This window comes from Plecotus auritus (assembly GCF_963455305.1).
Source record: "Plecotus auritus genome assembly, chromosome: 6".
NCBI classification, from domain to species: domain Eukaryota; kingdom Metazoa; phylum Chordata; class Mammalia; order Chiroptera; family Vespertilionidae; genus Plecotus; species Plecotus auritus.
The window spans coordinates 153,943,912-153,961,720 of NC_137773.1; the positions used below are offsets into that span (position 1 = coordinate 153,943,912).

General features: G+C 43.6%; 1 protein-coding gene across 1 annotated transcript; it reads right to left on the reverse strand.

Annotated features, from left to right (window-relative positions):
• Positions 1-11,576: 11,576 nt before the first annotated feature.
• Positions 11,577-17,758, reverse strand: DPH3 (diphthamide biosynthesis 3). Its single transcript, XM_080671690.1, has 3 exons — positions 17,544-17,758; positions 16,921-16,995; positions 11,577-14,064 (listed from the first exon to the last, which is right to left on the reverse strand). The coding sequence occupies exons 1-3, from the start codon at positions 17,649-17,651 to the stop codon at positions 13,999-14,001; spliced, it is 249 nt and encodes an 82-aa protein (XP_080527816.1). The 5' UTR covers positions 17,652-17,758; the 3' UTR covers positions 11,577-13,998.
• Between the last annotated feature and the right edge of the window lie 51 nt (positions 17,759-17,809).

Consider the following 17,809-nt stretch of genomic DNA (forward strand, 5'->3'; position numbering starts at 1 on the left):
AGTTAGAAGAGTGACCAATTCCAAATTTCAAGCTGATCTTGAGGAGGCCTGCAAAGTACAAAGTCAAGTTCCTGAATGATATGCTTACTATTAGCAACCCAGATGATAATGCTCTTTCTAGAGTGAATTCTAGACTCTGAGGGCCACTTTTCAAATTAATAAAAAAACAACAACAATAAACATTTATTGAACATCTATGATATTCCAAGGATATTTCTAGGTCCTTGTCCCAAGTGTTTTCTGAGCTCTTAGCTTGGATGACCTTGATGAGTCACCCATAAACCATAAAAATTGCAAAATATCATCTTCACTGCATTATGTCAGCACAGACTCAGACAGAGTTGGATATGTGCACTCCGGTTTCTGGGAAGGCAAAGATATTTCAAAAACAATTCCAGGAAAGCCAACGAATATGTCTTTTGATACATTTTCCAAATGGGACACAAAATAGGCCTAAATTTGTAAACAACAATTATTTTTCTAAAATTGCTATGGGAACATGCCCAGCATTCAGTGACCCTTAAAATACGTATTTGTGAAACAATAACCCACCTATTTCCCAATAATTGCTAGCCTTGACTCCTCCCTTGAACCTCAGGTTCATTCATTCAAGCACCTTCAATCTACAATCAGAGCCCAAGGGATCTGGCTAGAGTGCTCCCCTTCCAGAATCCCTTCCATGCTCCCCCCATCACCTTCAGAATGATGCCCTGGCTCCCGGACACAGCCTGCCTACAAGGTCCGTCCTGGCCTGGCCTTCACCCTCTGGAGTCACCTGCTGCCACTCATTGCACATCTCTAAATACCTAGTCCCTAAAATAACACTCTTCTTTTTTTTTTTGGCCAATCGTTCCCCATTATATGTGGGGATTTATTTATTTTATTATTATTATTATTTTAATAAATCTTTATTGTTCAGATTATTACAATTGTTCCTCTTTTTCCCCCCCATAGCTCCCTTCCACCCAGTTCCCACCCCACCCTCTGCCCTTACCCCCACACACACTGTCCTCATCCATAGGTGTATGGCCTTTGTCCAGTCTCTTCCCACACACCCCACACCCCTTTCCCCCCGAGAATTGTCAGTCTACTCCCTTTCTATGCCCCTGATTCTATTATGTTCACCAGTTTATTCTGTTCATCAGATTTTTTATTCACTTGATTTTTAGATTCACTTGTTGATAGATATGTATTCGTTGTTCATAATTTTTATCTTTACCTTTTTCTTCTTCTTCCTCTTCTTAAAGAATACCTTCCAGCATTTCATATAATACTGGTTTGGCAGTGATGAATTCCTTTAGCTTTTTCTTGTCTGTGAATCTCTTTATCTGACCTTCAATTCTGAATGATTGCTGGGTAGAGTAATCTTGGTTGTAGGTTCTTGCTATTCATCACTTTGAATATTTCTTGCCACTCCCGTCTGGCCTGCATAGTTTCTGTTGAGAAATCAGCTGACAATCATATGGGTGCTCCCTTGCAGGTAACTAACTGTTTTTCTCTTGCTGCTTTTAATATTCTCTCTTTGTCTTTTGCTCTTGGCATTTTAATTATGATGTGTCTTGGTGTGGTCCTCTTTGGATTCCTTTTGTTTGGGGTTCTCTGCTCTTCCTGGACTTTTAAGTCTATTTCTTTCACCAGCTGGGGGAAGTTTTTGGTCATTATTTCTTCAAATAGGTTTTCAGTATCTTGCTCTCTCTTCTTCTGGTGCCCTCATAATTCGGATGTTGGTACGCTTGAAGTTGTCCCAGAGGCTCCTTACACTATCTTCATATTTTTGGATTCTTTTTGCTTTTCCAGTTGGGTGTTTTTTGCTTCTTTGTATTTCAAATCTTTGACTTGATTCTTGTGATCCTCTAGTCTGCTGTTGTATCTCTGTATATTATTTTTTATTTCAGTCAGTGTATGCTTAATTTCTAGTTGGTCCTTTTTCATATCCTTGAGGGTCTCACTTAATTTATCGGCCTTTTCTAGAAAATTCTTAAAAAACCTTATAACCGTGGTTTTGAACTTTATATCCAGTAGTTTGCTTTCCTCCATTTCTTTCATTTGTGACCTGTTTCTTTGTCTCCACATTTTGGCTGCTTCCCTGAGTTGATAGAGTGGCTTTGTGTGTTAGGTGTCCTATAGGGCCCAGTGGCTCAGCCTCCCCAGTTACCTGAGGTGGACACTCTTGGTGCACCCCTTTGTGGGCTATGTGCACAGTCTTGTTGTAGTTAAGCCTTGATTGTTGTTGGTATCACTGGGAGGAATTGATCTCCAGGCCAATTGGCTGTGAGGATCAGCTGTGTCTATGATGGGAGAACTTCTGTGCTGGAGATACCCTTATGAGGCAAGACTTGCTTCAGTGGGGCTTTGGTGCTCACTGAGTCTTCCCCCTGAGTGTGTCCCTTATAGATCCGAGGAGCTGTAATCTGGATGGTCCTATTCTGACCCCTGGGTACACTGGCTCTTGGATCTCCAAGGAGGTGCTAATTTAGCCTCTGCCTGAGGCCACCCAGCAGGAGCTAAGGAGAGATCTGCAGATTCCTCTTCTTTGTTTGGGTTTTGGAGGTGCCCAGATGAGGCCCAGCTGTGAAGCAATGCAAGCTGCTACGGGGCCTTGGGCCTTCTTTTGGATGTTTTGGGTCTCACGACTCAGCTGCAGTTTGTTAGGTAAGTTTAGATTTCAAAGGACCAGGTCATTCATATGCAAAAACCTCCGAGCACAGTTTGGATGGGGCGGAGTCTCAGGGCGGAGCAAACAGCAATGGCTTCCTGTCAGCCCTGCCCTAAGAGGCCTGGGGTCTCAGTGTCCCATGGTAATTGCTGCAAGCACCTCTGAAAGAAAGCCGCCCTCAAGTTCCACCCGCTGCCAGACAGTCCAGTTTCTCCCCATATGAGTTTGGGTCCCCAGAGTCTTGCCCTGAACTGGAGTTCAGAGCACTCGGGAGCTTTTGTCTCCCTCCTGCTTGAAAAAGACAGCCGTGTACTCAGTTGCCAGCCCTCTCCGCACGTGCCTCCGTACCTCTGCCTTCCGTAGCTCCTCTGAGTCTCAGTTTGCTTTTCTCTTTCCTTCCAGTTGTAGAATTTCCACTTAGCCAGCCTTCCTGTGGTTCTGGATGATGTCCGTTTTGTCTTTTAGTTGTAGTTTTGAAGTTGTTGTGCGAGGCAGCAATTACAGGTGTTTACCTATCCCGCCATCTTGGTTTCTCCTAACAACACTCTTTTTATGGTCTCTGCTTTTGCCATGCTGTTCTCGCTGCCCAGAATGCCTTTTCTTCTTTCACTATCACACAGGAATTAGTTCATGTGTCATCTCTGCAGAGTCTTCCCTGAACGCCCAGGCTGGCCTAAGTGTCCCTCTTCTGGGATATGTGTATGTAGGTCTACTGAGCATGGACCACTCTCGATTAAAACTATCACTCACGTGTCTCCTCCACTAGACTAAACAAATTCTACACATCTTTCTACCCAGAGTTCCTAGCACAGTATTGACACTTGTTAGACACATAAAACATGCTTCTTGAACTTGAACTAAAGAGATAACATTTTTTGGCCTCAAGTCAAGTAGAATGAAAGCAAGAAAAGTTACAAACTTTAAATTCAGACACGTCACCGATCTTATTTGAGGTCAAATTTAGGAGGACCTGGTCACTTTTCCGTCTTCCAGAGTTTTTAGACTAGGGAAGGAGAATTCTCAGTAAGTTAAAAATCATTTTTTAAAAGAATGTACAAGTCTAGTTCATTGAGATCAAAAGTAATTTTTTTTTTCAAAAGCAGAAGCAAATATTTAAAAAATTATGCATAGACCCAAATCGTGTAAGCCTGAGTGAGTTGCTTAGAAATGGACACTGTACAATTCATTACATAAGGAGACTAAGGGGAAAATGTGCGCAGTCCCTGGAGCCATAGCCATGGAAGCTAGCTGTGTGTGCAGAGGGCAGGGAGTAAGTCCCCACCTCCCACACAGAAGGCTCTGCATTCTACTGGAGCCTGTGGGTTTCAAAGCAAACCAGGAGGTGGGGGCATGCTGAGGACATTGGTTAAAATCTGGGAGGAATGGATTCAATATGAGGTGTGAGGTCTTTCTACTGCAGCCGGAGGGAATCTAGTCCCCAGATTCAAAGACATTTTCATTTTAAGCTCCCCAGTGGTAGGTGGCAATGCAGAGCTCCTTCCCTGCACTGGGTCTGAGCCTGGGGCTTGGACAGGGCCATGGCATCAGGGGCTGCGTGGGCACCCTACTCAGGTGCCAACAGAACATGTTCCAGATCTGTTTGCCTGGGGAGCAGCAGTCTGGGGCACTTTCCCACCAGCTCTCCTCCCTCACTGGTTGAGGGTTACCCTTGGGGGCATTAACTCTCTCCAGCCCACCCTGCAGGCTGTATTTGCAAGAGTGACCTTGTCTGATGTTGGTGTTCTGTGAAATTGTGTGTTAAGTAGGGAGGGACTCAGCAGCCTAGGTGCGGGTGCCAAGCCTAATGGTGCCTTTTTCTTTCTCAGGCTTCCTATGATGCAGGCTCCGTGCCCTCATAAGAGTGACAGGTGCCCTCATTAGCCCAGCTGCATAGTTCTAAGCAACATTCAACTCGGGAGTGCAAGGGGCAGAATAGGCACAGACCGATAGGGCTCTTCTGTCTCGTGGATGCTCCTTCTAAGTGTGTCTGGAGACATTTAAATAGATTTTCTCTACCTCCTTAGTCACTCAGGTGAAGTCACAATTCTCTTGGTTGGACCTTGGAGTGATGCCAGGAGCAAGGAAACTGACAGGGCTCCCCGATCCATTTCCTGTCATTTGTTTGAGGGTGACCGAGCATGGTGGTGACAGCTCAGATAACCTTCCTTAAACCACACGGAGCTATCAGGGCGGAGAGTGACAGGCATTGCACATATTGCAGACCCTGCTGCTGGCTGCACCCATCACAGGAGAGTTTTTCTTTCTTTCTTTTTTTAAAATATATATATTTATTGATTTCAGAGAGGAAGGGAGAGGGAGAGAGAGAATCATTGCTTGGCTGCCTCCTGCACACCCCACACTGGGGATTGAGCCCAAAGCAGAGAGGGGAAATTGCCATTAAAGTTCTGTCAAAAAAGAGGTGGTTTGGGGGAATAATGGTGGGTTTTCAGAAGGGACAGCAGGGTAAAATAATAATACTTTCTTTAGGGAGGAGGCATCTACCTCCCATTTTCCTCTCCTGCGCACGTCAACTCTCCGGACATTCGCTTTAAGTAGGATGCCCCTTGGGAAAGAGAACACAGAGGCCCGGAGAGGTTTTAGCAGCACATGCCCTTCTGCAAGCTGTCCTGCGCTGGGGCTGCCAACAGTCTGCCTAGTGGCGCTCTGGCTCCCCCTACAGGCCCGGAACTGTCAGTTCACAATCATTCTAGAGAGGGGTCCTTTCTCCTCCTTCGCCTCCCGGTCATCTCTGGGTTGCCCCTTCAGGCAGGCCAAGCAGGACAACTTCATCAGAAAATAGGAATAGTCATTTGCTGCTCAAAGTCACATCAGAAAGGAGCTGAGAGAGACCTTCAAAATGATTTCCTCAAACCCTCCTGCTTTACAGATGAGAGACCAAAGCCTGGAGAGTGACCAGTTCCATCCTTGGCCTCCTTGCCCAGGGCCCTGACCCACTGAGCCCACAGATGGTGCAGGAACACGTGTGCAAGGCACAAATCCCAGAGCCATCTGGCGAGGTCAGGTGCTCCTTCTGCCTCGTTATGTCCACGTAGTAATTCCTTAAAATTAATGATGAATAAGGGGTATGTTTGGCAAAGAGAACAAAGTTGCCAGTCATTAAACTGCCAACACATACATTTGGGTCACTTATTGATTTTAAAAAATCCATCCTGTTCTTATAGATTCTCTGTAATATAACCCTGTATTTTAAAATCCTCCCTTCCACAGCCAGGCCCAGCTTTCATAAACAAAATATTCTTGGACCATATTTGCTGATTGAATGACACTGCTTATCCATCTTTGGGGTGAGTAACTATTAATAATCTTTATAATTTTCCAAGCAGAAAGTCCTCCTTCACGTCTAACTTTCCTGGTCCTCCCCGCAGCCGCCTCCAACACAGCATGGTGTAGAGAGTAATGAGCCAAGCCAGATGGGCAAATCCCGAGTAGGCCACATTTTGCTGAGAACATATAAGCTATATTTGGCAGACTTGTTCAAGGTCCAAAGTTCAAAGTTCCAGATATGGCCATGCAGACCACATCAGATGTGGAGTGAGGGCTGCTCACCTGATTTGAAATAGTCTGCCTACAAACTGTTGGGTACCATTGAAATGTATTAGAGAATTGCCATAAAAACACTCACAACGAATCATCACAAAGTTCAGCAACCTGGAAACAGACATGCAGTAAGGTGGGTAGTCAAAGTTCCTATGGGCATCACATCTCACTTTTAATGACACCGTGTGAGCATCTGGCCCCATTTCTCTCTATAATTAGAGCTAATAAATATCTTCAAGTGGGTCTTTTTGACAGACTGTGGAAATATGAACCTATTATTACTAGAGTTGTGTGGTTCTGAATTTGAATATGAAAAACATAGTCGAAGCCTTCTTCAACTCAAAAAGCAAATGTAGCAAAAATTAATCCCACGGGGCTACTGTCTGATGCTTGGCCAGCAAGATGAGGGTGGCTGACTTGTTTTAATGTTTCTACTGCTTCCATTTTATCATTTGGGAAGGTTTTCTGTTATTCAAACACTGCCACACAAGGAGAAAAAAAGGGATTTGGAGTCACAAGTGTTAGGATGAGATTCAAGTGTGCCATTTAATGACTGGAGTGGTAAGGTTACTTTTCAGAAACATTCACCCTTTCCTCCCTCCACTTCCATGCACCCTTGACTTTGGGCCACGTGACTTGTTTTGGCCAATGGAACGTTGGCAGACATGATGCACAAGCAAAGACTTGACATGTGCCATGTACAGTGGGAATTGGTTCTTGCACCTCTGTTCTGGCTAGTCCGCTGGTCTGAGGAAGAGGGAAGGATATGTGAGACCAGACCCAGGCCCAGACTGCAATTTAGAGCCACCCAGCCAAACCCACAGACACATGAGAGCATTTTAAAATAACTACTGTTTTAAACTTCCGGGTAGTTAGTAATGCAATGCTACCTGGTTGACACATGGGCAGAGACTGGGTTTCAGTTAACCTGGGCATAAGAATATTAGCATTGCCCTAACCAGTTTGGCTCAGTGGATAGAGCATCGGCCTGCGGACTGAAGGGTCCCAGGTTCAATTCCAATCAAGGGCATATACCTTGGTTGCGGGCACATCCCCAGGAGGGGGTGTGTAGGAGGCAGCTGATCGATGTTTCAAACTCTCTATCTCTCTCCCTTCCTCTCAGTAAAAAATCAATAAAACATATTTTTAAAAAATGAGTATTAGCATTAGTGTGATCTAAATGATGTCATGCTATTATCACTTTCTGTGTTTTAGAACAAATAGAGTGTCCCAGCCCTTCTTCGGTGACAATTTAGCTAAGCTTGGACTACAGAAGATTTTCCAGAATCCCTTTCCCTGAGTGGTTCTGGGGTAGCTTTGACCACCAGAGAAATTCTGTGTGGTTCAGAAGACAGAAGCAAAGCCGCAGATATTTTACGCTCTGAAGGTTGGAGCAGGGCACTAGAAACTGGGTGCTTAAGCACGTTGTGGTGGATCCGCTCGCTTGCCTTGTTCTGGGTCAAATACTTATTTATACAACTCCAAGGGGAGGGCACCATCTTCCCCTGGACGTCACACACATCAAGGAAGTGGTGAGAGACAGATGTAGGTTCCAGTTTGTATTTTCTCTCATTCACACACGGAGCTTTCTTTCCCAACTATCAGTTCGGCTGCCCTACAGCTACTTTAGGCTCAAGATCAGATGTAAGGATAACAGCCTTGCCTTAAGGCCACCACTGGCTCCCACAATGATGCAAAGTTTAATCCTTCAAAACAAATCCTTCATTGTCTATCACTTACGGTTCTTCTTCTCTGGACTAGATTCTGACTCATATGGCTGAGTCCATTGTTGTCTTAACCTTTAAATTCAGGCAAGTTCTCCAGACCATAATCTCGAGGCATTTCTGATGGAGCAAGAAATATGTAAGATTAAATTATTGTTCATTGAGCCCTCATTATGTGCAAACATTCTTCTGCTTTAATTCTTTATCTCATTCGATCTCATTAAATGGCCCAATTCCCCATCCATGCTCGTTCACTCTTGTCATCATTACCAATTAGTAGTTCAGAGATACCTGCTAGCTATAGTAATAGTTCAAGTTCTTCCACTGGGGATTGTAGACTTGGACCCAGTCCCCTTTGGGGTGACTCTAGGTGGCCTGTGCTGCCCTCATGTAGAGTCTGAATCACAGAAGGTGCCCGTGAAGGGTGTGTTTTCCCCCCTTCCCCACCCTCAACCTTGGCATTAATCTTTGTCTAAAGGTACATCCTTTGACCCTACCCAAGAACTCAGTTCCCCTCTAAGACTGAAGTCTGGCCCTAAATCTTTGCCTAGTGACTGGGTCCTGCTGCCATTGTCAGGTCTCAGATAGGCACTGCTTGTCCACCACAGTCCCTAGTATTGACCCTCCTGGTCTGAAGCAGTGCCACTTACTAGACATTCACCCCTAATTGAGAGCCACTTCATATTGAACCTCTTGGTCCATTCAATGCCCTTCATTTGCCATCTAGGACCAACATAGCTGCCTTCTTTGGCTTCAGCCCAATGGACCCACCTGTGCCTCTGCTCTCTGCACTGGTGGCCAGGCCAGTTTCCCAGCGTTTGTCCTTGCTCAGGAAGCAGGTGTTATAACAAGGTTTGCCAGGTTGTACAAGGATAGTTTGCTGGGGCTTCTAACCAAAATCCTCAAGTGGGTTTGGAGGTTTTTCAATATCAATAACTCTGGTAGTTTTGTGCTGCATCAACTTGGCTAAGCTGGAACAATGTTTCCCAGCATTCTCTTCCTACATGGTCTGGGTTGCATTTGGCTCAAAAAGAGAGATTTGTGCAAAATTTGGAAGGCAGAAGGGAAGCAGCAGCTGAGACTCTGAAGATTGCTGAGGTTAGAGGTGGTAAGACAGCTGGTGCCGGTGGTTACCTTGTCCTCTTTCCTGCTGCAAGTTAGCTCTCCTTCCTGTCTGCCAGCCCTCCTGACCAACAGCAACCGCTGTTCATCACCAAATGCTTGGCTGTGAGCTCAGAGGTAATAGCAACATAGAAGCAATGACCTCCCCAGACTTCTTCCTAGCCCTTCCCTGGCTTCCCCTCCAACAGCTGGATGTGCCTAACTCAGCTTTCCCTGCCAGCTCAAACTTGTCCCCCAGCACCAGCGCTTGGGGAAGACTGGTTAGTGACTTTTCTTCCCTAATTTTAGGGGCAACCAATTTTCTTTTGAAAAATGCTAACATGCACCCAGCTGGTGTGGCTCAATGGTTGAGCATTAACCCACAAACCACAAGGTCACAGTTCAATTCCCGGTCAGGGCACATGCCCGGGTTGTGGGCTTCATCCCGTGTGGGGTATGCCGGAGGCAGCCAATTAATGATTCTCTTTCATCATTGCCGTTTTTCTCTCTCTCTCTCCCCCTCTCCCTTCCTCTCTGAAATCAATAAAAGTATTTTTTTTTTAAAGAAAAAATGCTAACATGCTTTCCTAGAATTAGACCAATATTAATCCTGAATTCTACTAGGAATTGTGTGTTTTTGTCCCCTGAGTTATAGGGCTCTTCTGCTAGTCTTTAAAGAAAGGTGGAGATTTTGCTGCCTCCCTACCCCTCACCCCCCATTGTATGCATTCTGTGAGCTGGGGTTAGTATTTTTAACTCTGGTTTCTTTTTCCTATGTCCTTTGTTTTAAACCCTTAACAAGGAAGAATTTGGAAAATCGTTTCCCAGTCTAAGACGTAATCATGAGCAATTTGTTTTATAGGAAGTAGGGAATGGCAGGCATCCTCAAATGGAGTTAAAGAAATCCTAATTACTCACACCTGCAGAAGCTGTCACTTTTGTAAGGTGTGTAATTAACAGCCAGCGTGTGTTGTTAAGAGTGTGATTGCCTGTTAAATAGGGGGCGTAGCCCAGAGGCTGCCCATATTGGGGCTCTCCCACTGTGTTCATTAGCCCAGTCCTCTGGTCACTCAAAGGCCGACTGCATGACTGAACACAGTGTGCCACCAACTGAACCCACACACTGCTCCCCATGCAAAGCAGGTGTGACCACTTTAAGAAAATTGAGTCTTTTTACTTTGTGATTATGAATTTTCTGCTTTTCTAGCCTAGTGGTTCTCAGCTTTGACTGCACATTAGAATCACCAGGGAGATTCTTTTAAAATCCTGATGCTCACACAGCACCTAGGCCAATTAAATCAGACTCTCTCTGGGGTAGCAATCGTTTTAAAGCACCCCAGGTGATTCCAATGTGTTGCCAAGTTCGAAAACCAGTTCTAGACCAGTGGTTCTCGAACTACAGCTGCATCAGAATAATCTAGAGCAGCGGTTGCCAACTGGTGGTCCGCGCACCACTGGTGGTCCATGAGGTCCAAAAGGTTGGCGACCACTGGTTTAAGGAAACCTTTGGGGCAGCGGTCGCCAACCGGTGGTCTGCGGACCATGGTGGTCCGTGAGGTCCAAAAGGTTGGCGACCGCTGATCTAGAGGGCTTATTAAGCCCACCCCAAGATACTCAGTAAAGGGTGGCGGCTGTCCAATACTTCACACTTCTCATACTTATTCTAAGAATGCTGTCAATGCTCAAAGCAATGTTGAGTTCCTTTTGAAATTACAATGACCTTTTTCTGCACATATGACAGGTATTATGCTGTTTTTTATAGTCATTACCTCATTTAATTATTTTCACAAAGCTGTCATTCTCATCCTTCAGGTCTCAGAAAAAGCGCCAACCGGACACACCTTCTGTCTACCCTTTACAAAGGCACCTGCCGCAGTGACCATCACATCACCTGGTTTGTTTCCTTCCAGGCCCTGACCACTCTGTAACCTTACCTGGTATTTCCTCTCTAGATGCAGTAAGCTCCATGATGACAGAAACACCTGCTTGTCTTTGTCTCATGCCTAGCAGACAACAGGCACTCTGCAAACACTTGCCAAATGAATGAATCCACAGAGCAACTCTAGGAAAGAGGGACCAATATGGTCTGTATTTCACAGACCAGAACATAGAAATACAAAAAGACTAAGTGGCTTGTCGAAGCTTACAGTGGAGAAACTGAGATTCAAATGGACAAAGGCTAGGCTTTCAAACCATTTAAAGAACTGATCATCAGGCTTAAATAAGCTTCTCCCCACCCCCCACCCCCGTCCCGCCCGCAATAAATTGAATTACTCACCTAACAATGTCACCTTTGCCTTGACTCAAAACTATGTATATTTTTTTCAAATAACAGTAAAATTCCAGAGCCCAAACCCATGTGGCCAGACTGTAGAAACAGTGGCAATTTCTTTTCTATTTAAAAACTCCACTGTTCACAGCAGAAACCTCTTACAATGCCCCAAAGCAAGTTAAAAATTCCCACCTCATATAACATTACATCAAATACAAAATGCTATTATTTAGTGGAAGAATATCCACATGAAAACAAATAGATTTGAATTATCTGACTTTATTGAGCATGCCAATACAATTATTCTGGTAATAAATTAATATATACAGTTATAAAAATGTTGAGGGCTAAGAAAATGATTTTAAATGTGTAAAGGATATGCATAATCATTGACACAGTTGACTTCACAATTTTCAAACTCGGAAGTGTGGTAACATCAAGTTACTGAAGAATGAAGCCTCTTTCTTAAAATTCATGTTTTAGACAGTTTTGAGTTTATAAAGGTTTCAATGACCATTTCAGCTCCTGCAAGTTATGAAGCCTGAAGTGACCATTTAAAACTCACCTGATTCAGTCTCCTCCTAAGTATGCAGATAAAGAATCTACTGCCTTTGCCAAAGATTACAAAGCTAGTAAGACAGAGGCTGAATTACAAATTTCTGAGATGCTCCAGAAAGGTCTGCTGAATTAAATAAGGCACATTAAATCACACACAACTCTAGTCATGTCTGAAAGACCCTGGTTTTACTCTCTGCTTTACAGAAATTTAAATTAAATCCTGATGTGTTCTATTATAGTTAACAAATTTAGTGACTCAGTTGCTTTGGAAACAAAATCATTCCCATGACTGCAGCTTACCACTGATCACTGATAGCCGTTTAGGCTTTTCTCTAGAAAAGCTTGGACTCGGGCCACTTTCCCCCTGCTCGTCTGTGCTCATAGACCTGTATCAAGGGTCCCTGTTCTTTGAAATTCATCATTAACCGAGGGAGCTAACATCATTGGTATCTACAAAGCCATCAACATTTGCATATGGGCAGTTTATTTTTGTTTGCAGCTCATTTCTAATCAATTCAGCACCTGCTCTGTTCATCGGAGCCATCATTGATTCCAAAGCAAGTGTGGATGACTTCTGGGGTGCCAGTGCCCCAAACAGCAATGAGATTTCTCATCACATTAAGAATATGCCACATAACGCTTCATGTAATGTACCAAGTACTTCCGGCACACATTTCTGGTAATTTATTTTATGTCTCAGCTAATGGCTACACATGGCCATGCTGCTGGCTGGCAAAGAAAAAAAAAGGCCACTCACTTGTTTTAAATCCCAATGAGTGTGTGTAGCATGTTTATCAACCAGTAATACAATGTTTACATTCTGGCAGGAATTTTTCTCTTTACTTGTAGGAGCCATTCCCCACACACTCTGCCAGACATCAGTGTTCGTTTTTTTTAACTTTATACACACAGCAAAATTGTGTATATAGAGAATTTTTGAATTTGCATGTAAGTGATTCTAGTTTCTTGCCACTCAGCACTGCAGCAAAGGAAGACTGATAGACTGTCTTTGCATATTTCTTTTTCTCCAGGGCAACATTTCTCTGTAAGAGTGAATGTTTGGTTTGGTGACAACTTGTAGAGGCTTATTAGATGTGCTCTCGGGGGCATACTTATTGAGAATAGGCATCTCATTTTCAAGTTCTTCCTCAGAAAATGTAAGATTTGTAAAAGCTTTACCTTTAGGAGTAGTGACTTGATTTTGCGGGAATGCTAAACATTCTGCCACCAGCCATGAAGACCTGACATTAACCCCTATCTAGAATGCACTTGCATTAACCATGTCTACAAGTAACAAACAAACAAGAACCCAGATACAGAAATATTATTTGCTCTGATCTGGCGACAACATTCAAGCATTTAATTTACTGAGCTGCCTTGTTTTTCTCCCGTCATTCTGTTGCCAATTTCACTTCCTGGGTTGTTTTCCTTTTAGTCTTATCCCGATTTTCAAAGAACATGCAAAATATTGACAGGAAACTCCATACTCTCTAACTTTTAGCTCTGGAAAAAAATGTGAGCTTATTATAGTATCTCTAAAATACTGTGACTACAACTCAGAGCACAAAGTACAATGGAAAAGACATGCCTAACAAAACAAGAACGTTTTGTTAATGGCCGGACCCAGAAGACTGGCTTGGAGTGGGAACGTCAGAGCAGTACTGACATGGCAACTCATTTTCTTAGGTTAGAATACCAAACCTGATGTCAATTTCAAAAAGGCCTAATTTTAATAATACTAATAACCAATTAAATAAAATCCTTTTTTAAATGAAGGAATCCAAATGACTCTGAGGTAGACGATGCTATCAGATAATAAATTAGGTATAAGATAAAATAACAACACTGAGGGAATGAAAGCACTGACTGGAAATTATCTTCCTTTAAATTCATGTGGAAAATAAAGAACACTTCTTCCAATTCAAAGTTCTAAGCATGAAATCCAGGTATGTCATGTCATGTCATGGACTTGCTCCTTTAATTGGAGATGAACTCGGAGCGGATGGAAAGAATCCACAGCAGCAGACTACACAGTGGTTGTCCCCACGAGGAAGCCAGGAACTGTGCCTTGATTTTTCCAGCTTGGCTCATTCCTGAATGTTCAGGATTTGGATTCCGAAAGTCTTTGTTTAGCATTTAACTAATTCTTTGTTGGTGGAAGGGGCTGGGACTGTTTCTCCACACATAAACTGCTCCTAAGAACGAACAGAAAATTACCTTAACCACTGAGTGTGTCACAAATGCATCAATAGTAAACTTTCATCTTGTAGCAAAATCAATCCAGCTCTGAGTTTTTCCATTGCTATATCACTTCATCCTTGTTCAAAGTGTCAATGTCAGCACCAGATTTATAAGCTTAAAAATGAATCCCTTTTTAGTCATGATTCATATTTAATACAAAATATCTTATAAACAAACATGCTTATCTTCACTACAGAGCACCCACCTCTCAGAAATCACATTTATAAAGACATTGCCACACCTTTTAAGTTTCTGTGTTAATTACTACTTACAGTAAAAGTTCTCCACTTCAGTATTTGGCCATTCAAATGCCTGTCTTCTTCAAAATTATTACTTCTTCCAACTAAAGGCTATATGCTGATAACTCTCAAATTTATAGCGCCAACTGATCACTCTTTGAACTCCATACTTACATATCCAATTGCCTTCTGGCCAGCTCTACTTGGATGAAAAAGAGACCTCTCAAACATACTATGTCCAACTCCTGCCCCTAAATCTGTTATGAAGGCCACAAATGTTGATATCATTCTTGACTCCTCTCATATCCTTTATCCAGTCGGTAAAGAATCTGTCCTTGCCCTGGCCAGTGTGCTCAATGGTTAGAGCATCGGCCTGCGCACTGAAGGGTGTGGGTTCCCTCCCCGCTCCCAGGTTGGGGCGTGTGCAGGAGGCAACCAGTTGATGTGCCCCTATCACATTGATGTTTCTCTTTCTCTCTCTCCTCTTCCCAGCGAACCATCCCCTCCTTTGATTAGTCTAACATCCTCCTACCTGGTTTTCCTGTCTCTATCCTTGCTCCTATGTAGTCTACTCCGAACTTAGCAGCCGGAACCCCTCTTTTAAAACTTGAGTTGGTTCATGGCACTCCTTTGTTCTAAAATCCTCCATTGGTTCCCTATATCACTCACAGGAAAAGCCAAAGTCCTTAGAGTGGCCCACACACACCTCTGTGATCGGCCCCACTCTACTAATTCATCTTGGACAATTCCCACCCTCATTTACTCTGCTCTGGTCACACTGGCCTCCTTGCTGTTCCTTGATAAAACCAAGCATGTTTCTGCCTTTGGGCTTCTTCGCAGAAAGTTCCCTTTGCCAGCCGCTCTTACCCCTAATGTGTACAGAGCTCACGCCCTTACCTCGTTCAATTTCTGCTCAATAAGGCCTGCCACGATCTCATACCAGCACTCCTGATCTCAATTACCCTGTTCTCTTTTTGTTCCAGAACACATTTTAATACAAGAATAATCAGTAAACTTCTAACTGTAGTCTAAATTATAGCCTGCTTTTCTCTTGAGGCAAAGTGCCTTGTTCCCACCTTCCCTATAATCACATTAGAGGTCATCCTTAAAAATGTCAAGCTGTTCCATGTCAATTATATCTTAAAAAGAAGTAAGAATGTTAAGCTTCTACTTAAGACTTTGCTCAAAGTACTGACCAAAAGCTGGGATGGGCAATAACAACATTTATTTAGTTTTCTATTTTCAATGTCCTTGGAGGAAAAACAACAGGACAACTAAAGACTAAAATGAAATTGTAAAACTGAAACTATGATTATATCTCAAACAATATAATGTAGAGTTTTATCTAAGCCAGGTAAGAAATACTATACAACAATTCCCTTCAAAATAAATCTAGGTGCTCTGAACAATTTTAATTACTTATTGTTAAGAAAAAAACCCCATTGAAACATGTAAAGAATTTTTGTGAATTTATTTGAGCCAAATTGTTGACATATGCTGGGAAGCAGAACCTCTAAGAATTGAGATAATGCTCTGGAGAAGGGCGGGTTACATCTGTATACATTGCAATGTTACATCAGTATTTATACATTGCAATCAAAGAAAAGGACGTAGGTGGGTTACATGAAGTCCAATGGTGATAGACTTAGAGAGGCGGGAGAAAGCAAAGTGGGGAAACATCTGGGATTAGATAAAAAATAAAATGATAGATACATACTTGGGTGGGTGAAGGAACAATTAACATGATAATGAAGGAATTTGTGGTATTTGTCCTAGCGCCCAGCACTTTAGGTTGTGCCCCAAGTACTACCTTTTACCTCTTTGCACACAATATGCCACAATTGCCTAATCCTCACAGCTTCCAACTATGCGGTAACACTTAGTCTAGTCCAGTGGTCCTCAAACTCATTAAGTCAACAGAGCGGCAAACCGCGGATCTCGAGCTGCATGTGGCTCAAGAGCCGCAGTTTGCTGACCACTGCCCCAAGGGGTCCAGAAAAAGGGAAGTTACAAGTTACCCAGACATTTCAAAGGGTATGATTATTATAGATGCAAAAAGACAAATAGGCTCAGTTAAGGTCAAGGTTGATCTTGTCAGTGAAGCTACTAGCCTAGGATATAACTACCCACCATCACTGCTTTTAGTTAAAGTTTAATTTCAGACCATCCTTTGTGGTTACTTTAGGTCTCTGAGTTTGCAAGACCGACATACAACTTCCCTGAGCTTGTCAGTGGCCCCTTTCGTCCACATTATTAAATAAAGGAAGAATAAAGACTGTCAACTAAATAGCTTTTATAATTATTTCTTTTATTTAATTAATAATTTCATTAGATAAAAGCAGTTTTCTTTACTGTCCTGTCAAAAGCTAAAATCAGCTAATTTGAGCTTTTTAAGATTTTAATTTACGATACGGCTGTTCACTAATGCTTTTTAAAATTGGTTTTAAAAAACATAGCATTTACCTAACACTGTTAGAAAACATTCTCCTGCACTTACATATTATAGATAGACTGCTCAAGGTTCTTGCACCACAACCCATCCCTCGCCCCCTTTTAAAATTGGACCCTTACTTTGTCATAAATCACTTTTATAATGAGAGAGCAGCTAGGACACGTTGCCACGTCTTCCCCGTTCTCCAAATCTTCCTACAACAAAATCAAACATGGTGTGATCAGCATTGCCTTCCCTTTGCAAACTCCTCCTCCCAAACCCTCCCACCGCCAGGGGCAAGCTCCTTTGTGATCTGCCTCCCCCACAAGGTATGGAGGGTCAAAGAGGCCTTCCCAGAGAAATGCCAACCCCAATTTTCCCTGGAAGCGTCACCCGGGGGAAATATTCAGGAAGGTTAAGGTTCAGTCGCCTCAAAATCTTTGGGAAGACAAAACGCGTCCCTTCCTCCAAATAAGTATCGCAGGAAGGTGAACCCGAAGAAGGATGCTAAGAGGGGGGAAATGGCGAAAAGTCGGATGCTCCCGGCCATCCAGCCCCTCCCTCCCTTCCTCCCCCACTAGGCCTGACTAAAGGCCAGAACGAAATGCCCACTGACAACTGAGACTATCAAATTTGGGGGGATTCATACACAGGATAAAAACAGCATGGATAACTGGAGCCGCGTGGACTACGGGGCGGCGGAAGAATCACCGTAGAGCGAAACGCGCCTGCTCTAGTGAGCGGCCGCGGGACCTGAGGTTACCTTAGTGATGCAAAAGTTATCGCCACAAGGGCAGGGGTAGAAATACGTCTCCAGGTCCTCGTCATATTGGAAGTCCTCGATTTCCACCTCGTCGTGAAACACCGCCATTGTTCTGGGGCCTGACAGGGGGCCACACCGGCCGAAACCGACCCGGGTCGGCCTAACTTCGAGGACGCCGGCCCCAGCACGCCCGGGCGCAGGAACGATCGCTTCCGGCGCCTAACAATGACGCAACTGCGGGCTTGGAAGCCAAATGGGTGACCCGG

What these genes read in the sequence shown, in the direction of transcription:
- DPH3 (XM_080671690.1), bottom strand. Translation starts at nt 17,651, where the DNA reads ATGGCGGTGTTTCACGACGAGGTGGAAATCGAGGACTTCCAATATGAC. An exon ending in ATAACTTTTGCATCACTAAG is followed by an intron (nt 16,996 to 17,543) that starts GTAACCTCAGGT and finishes ATTTTGTTGTAG; the next exon opens with GAAGATTTGGAGAACGGGGA. An exon ending in TAAAAGTGATTTATGACAAA is followed by an intron (nt 14,065 to 16,920) that starts GTAAGGGTCCAA and finishes GTTCGTTCTTAG; the next exon opens with GAGCAGTTTATGTGTGGAGA.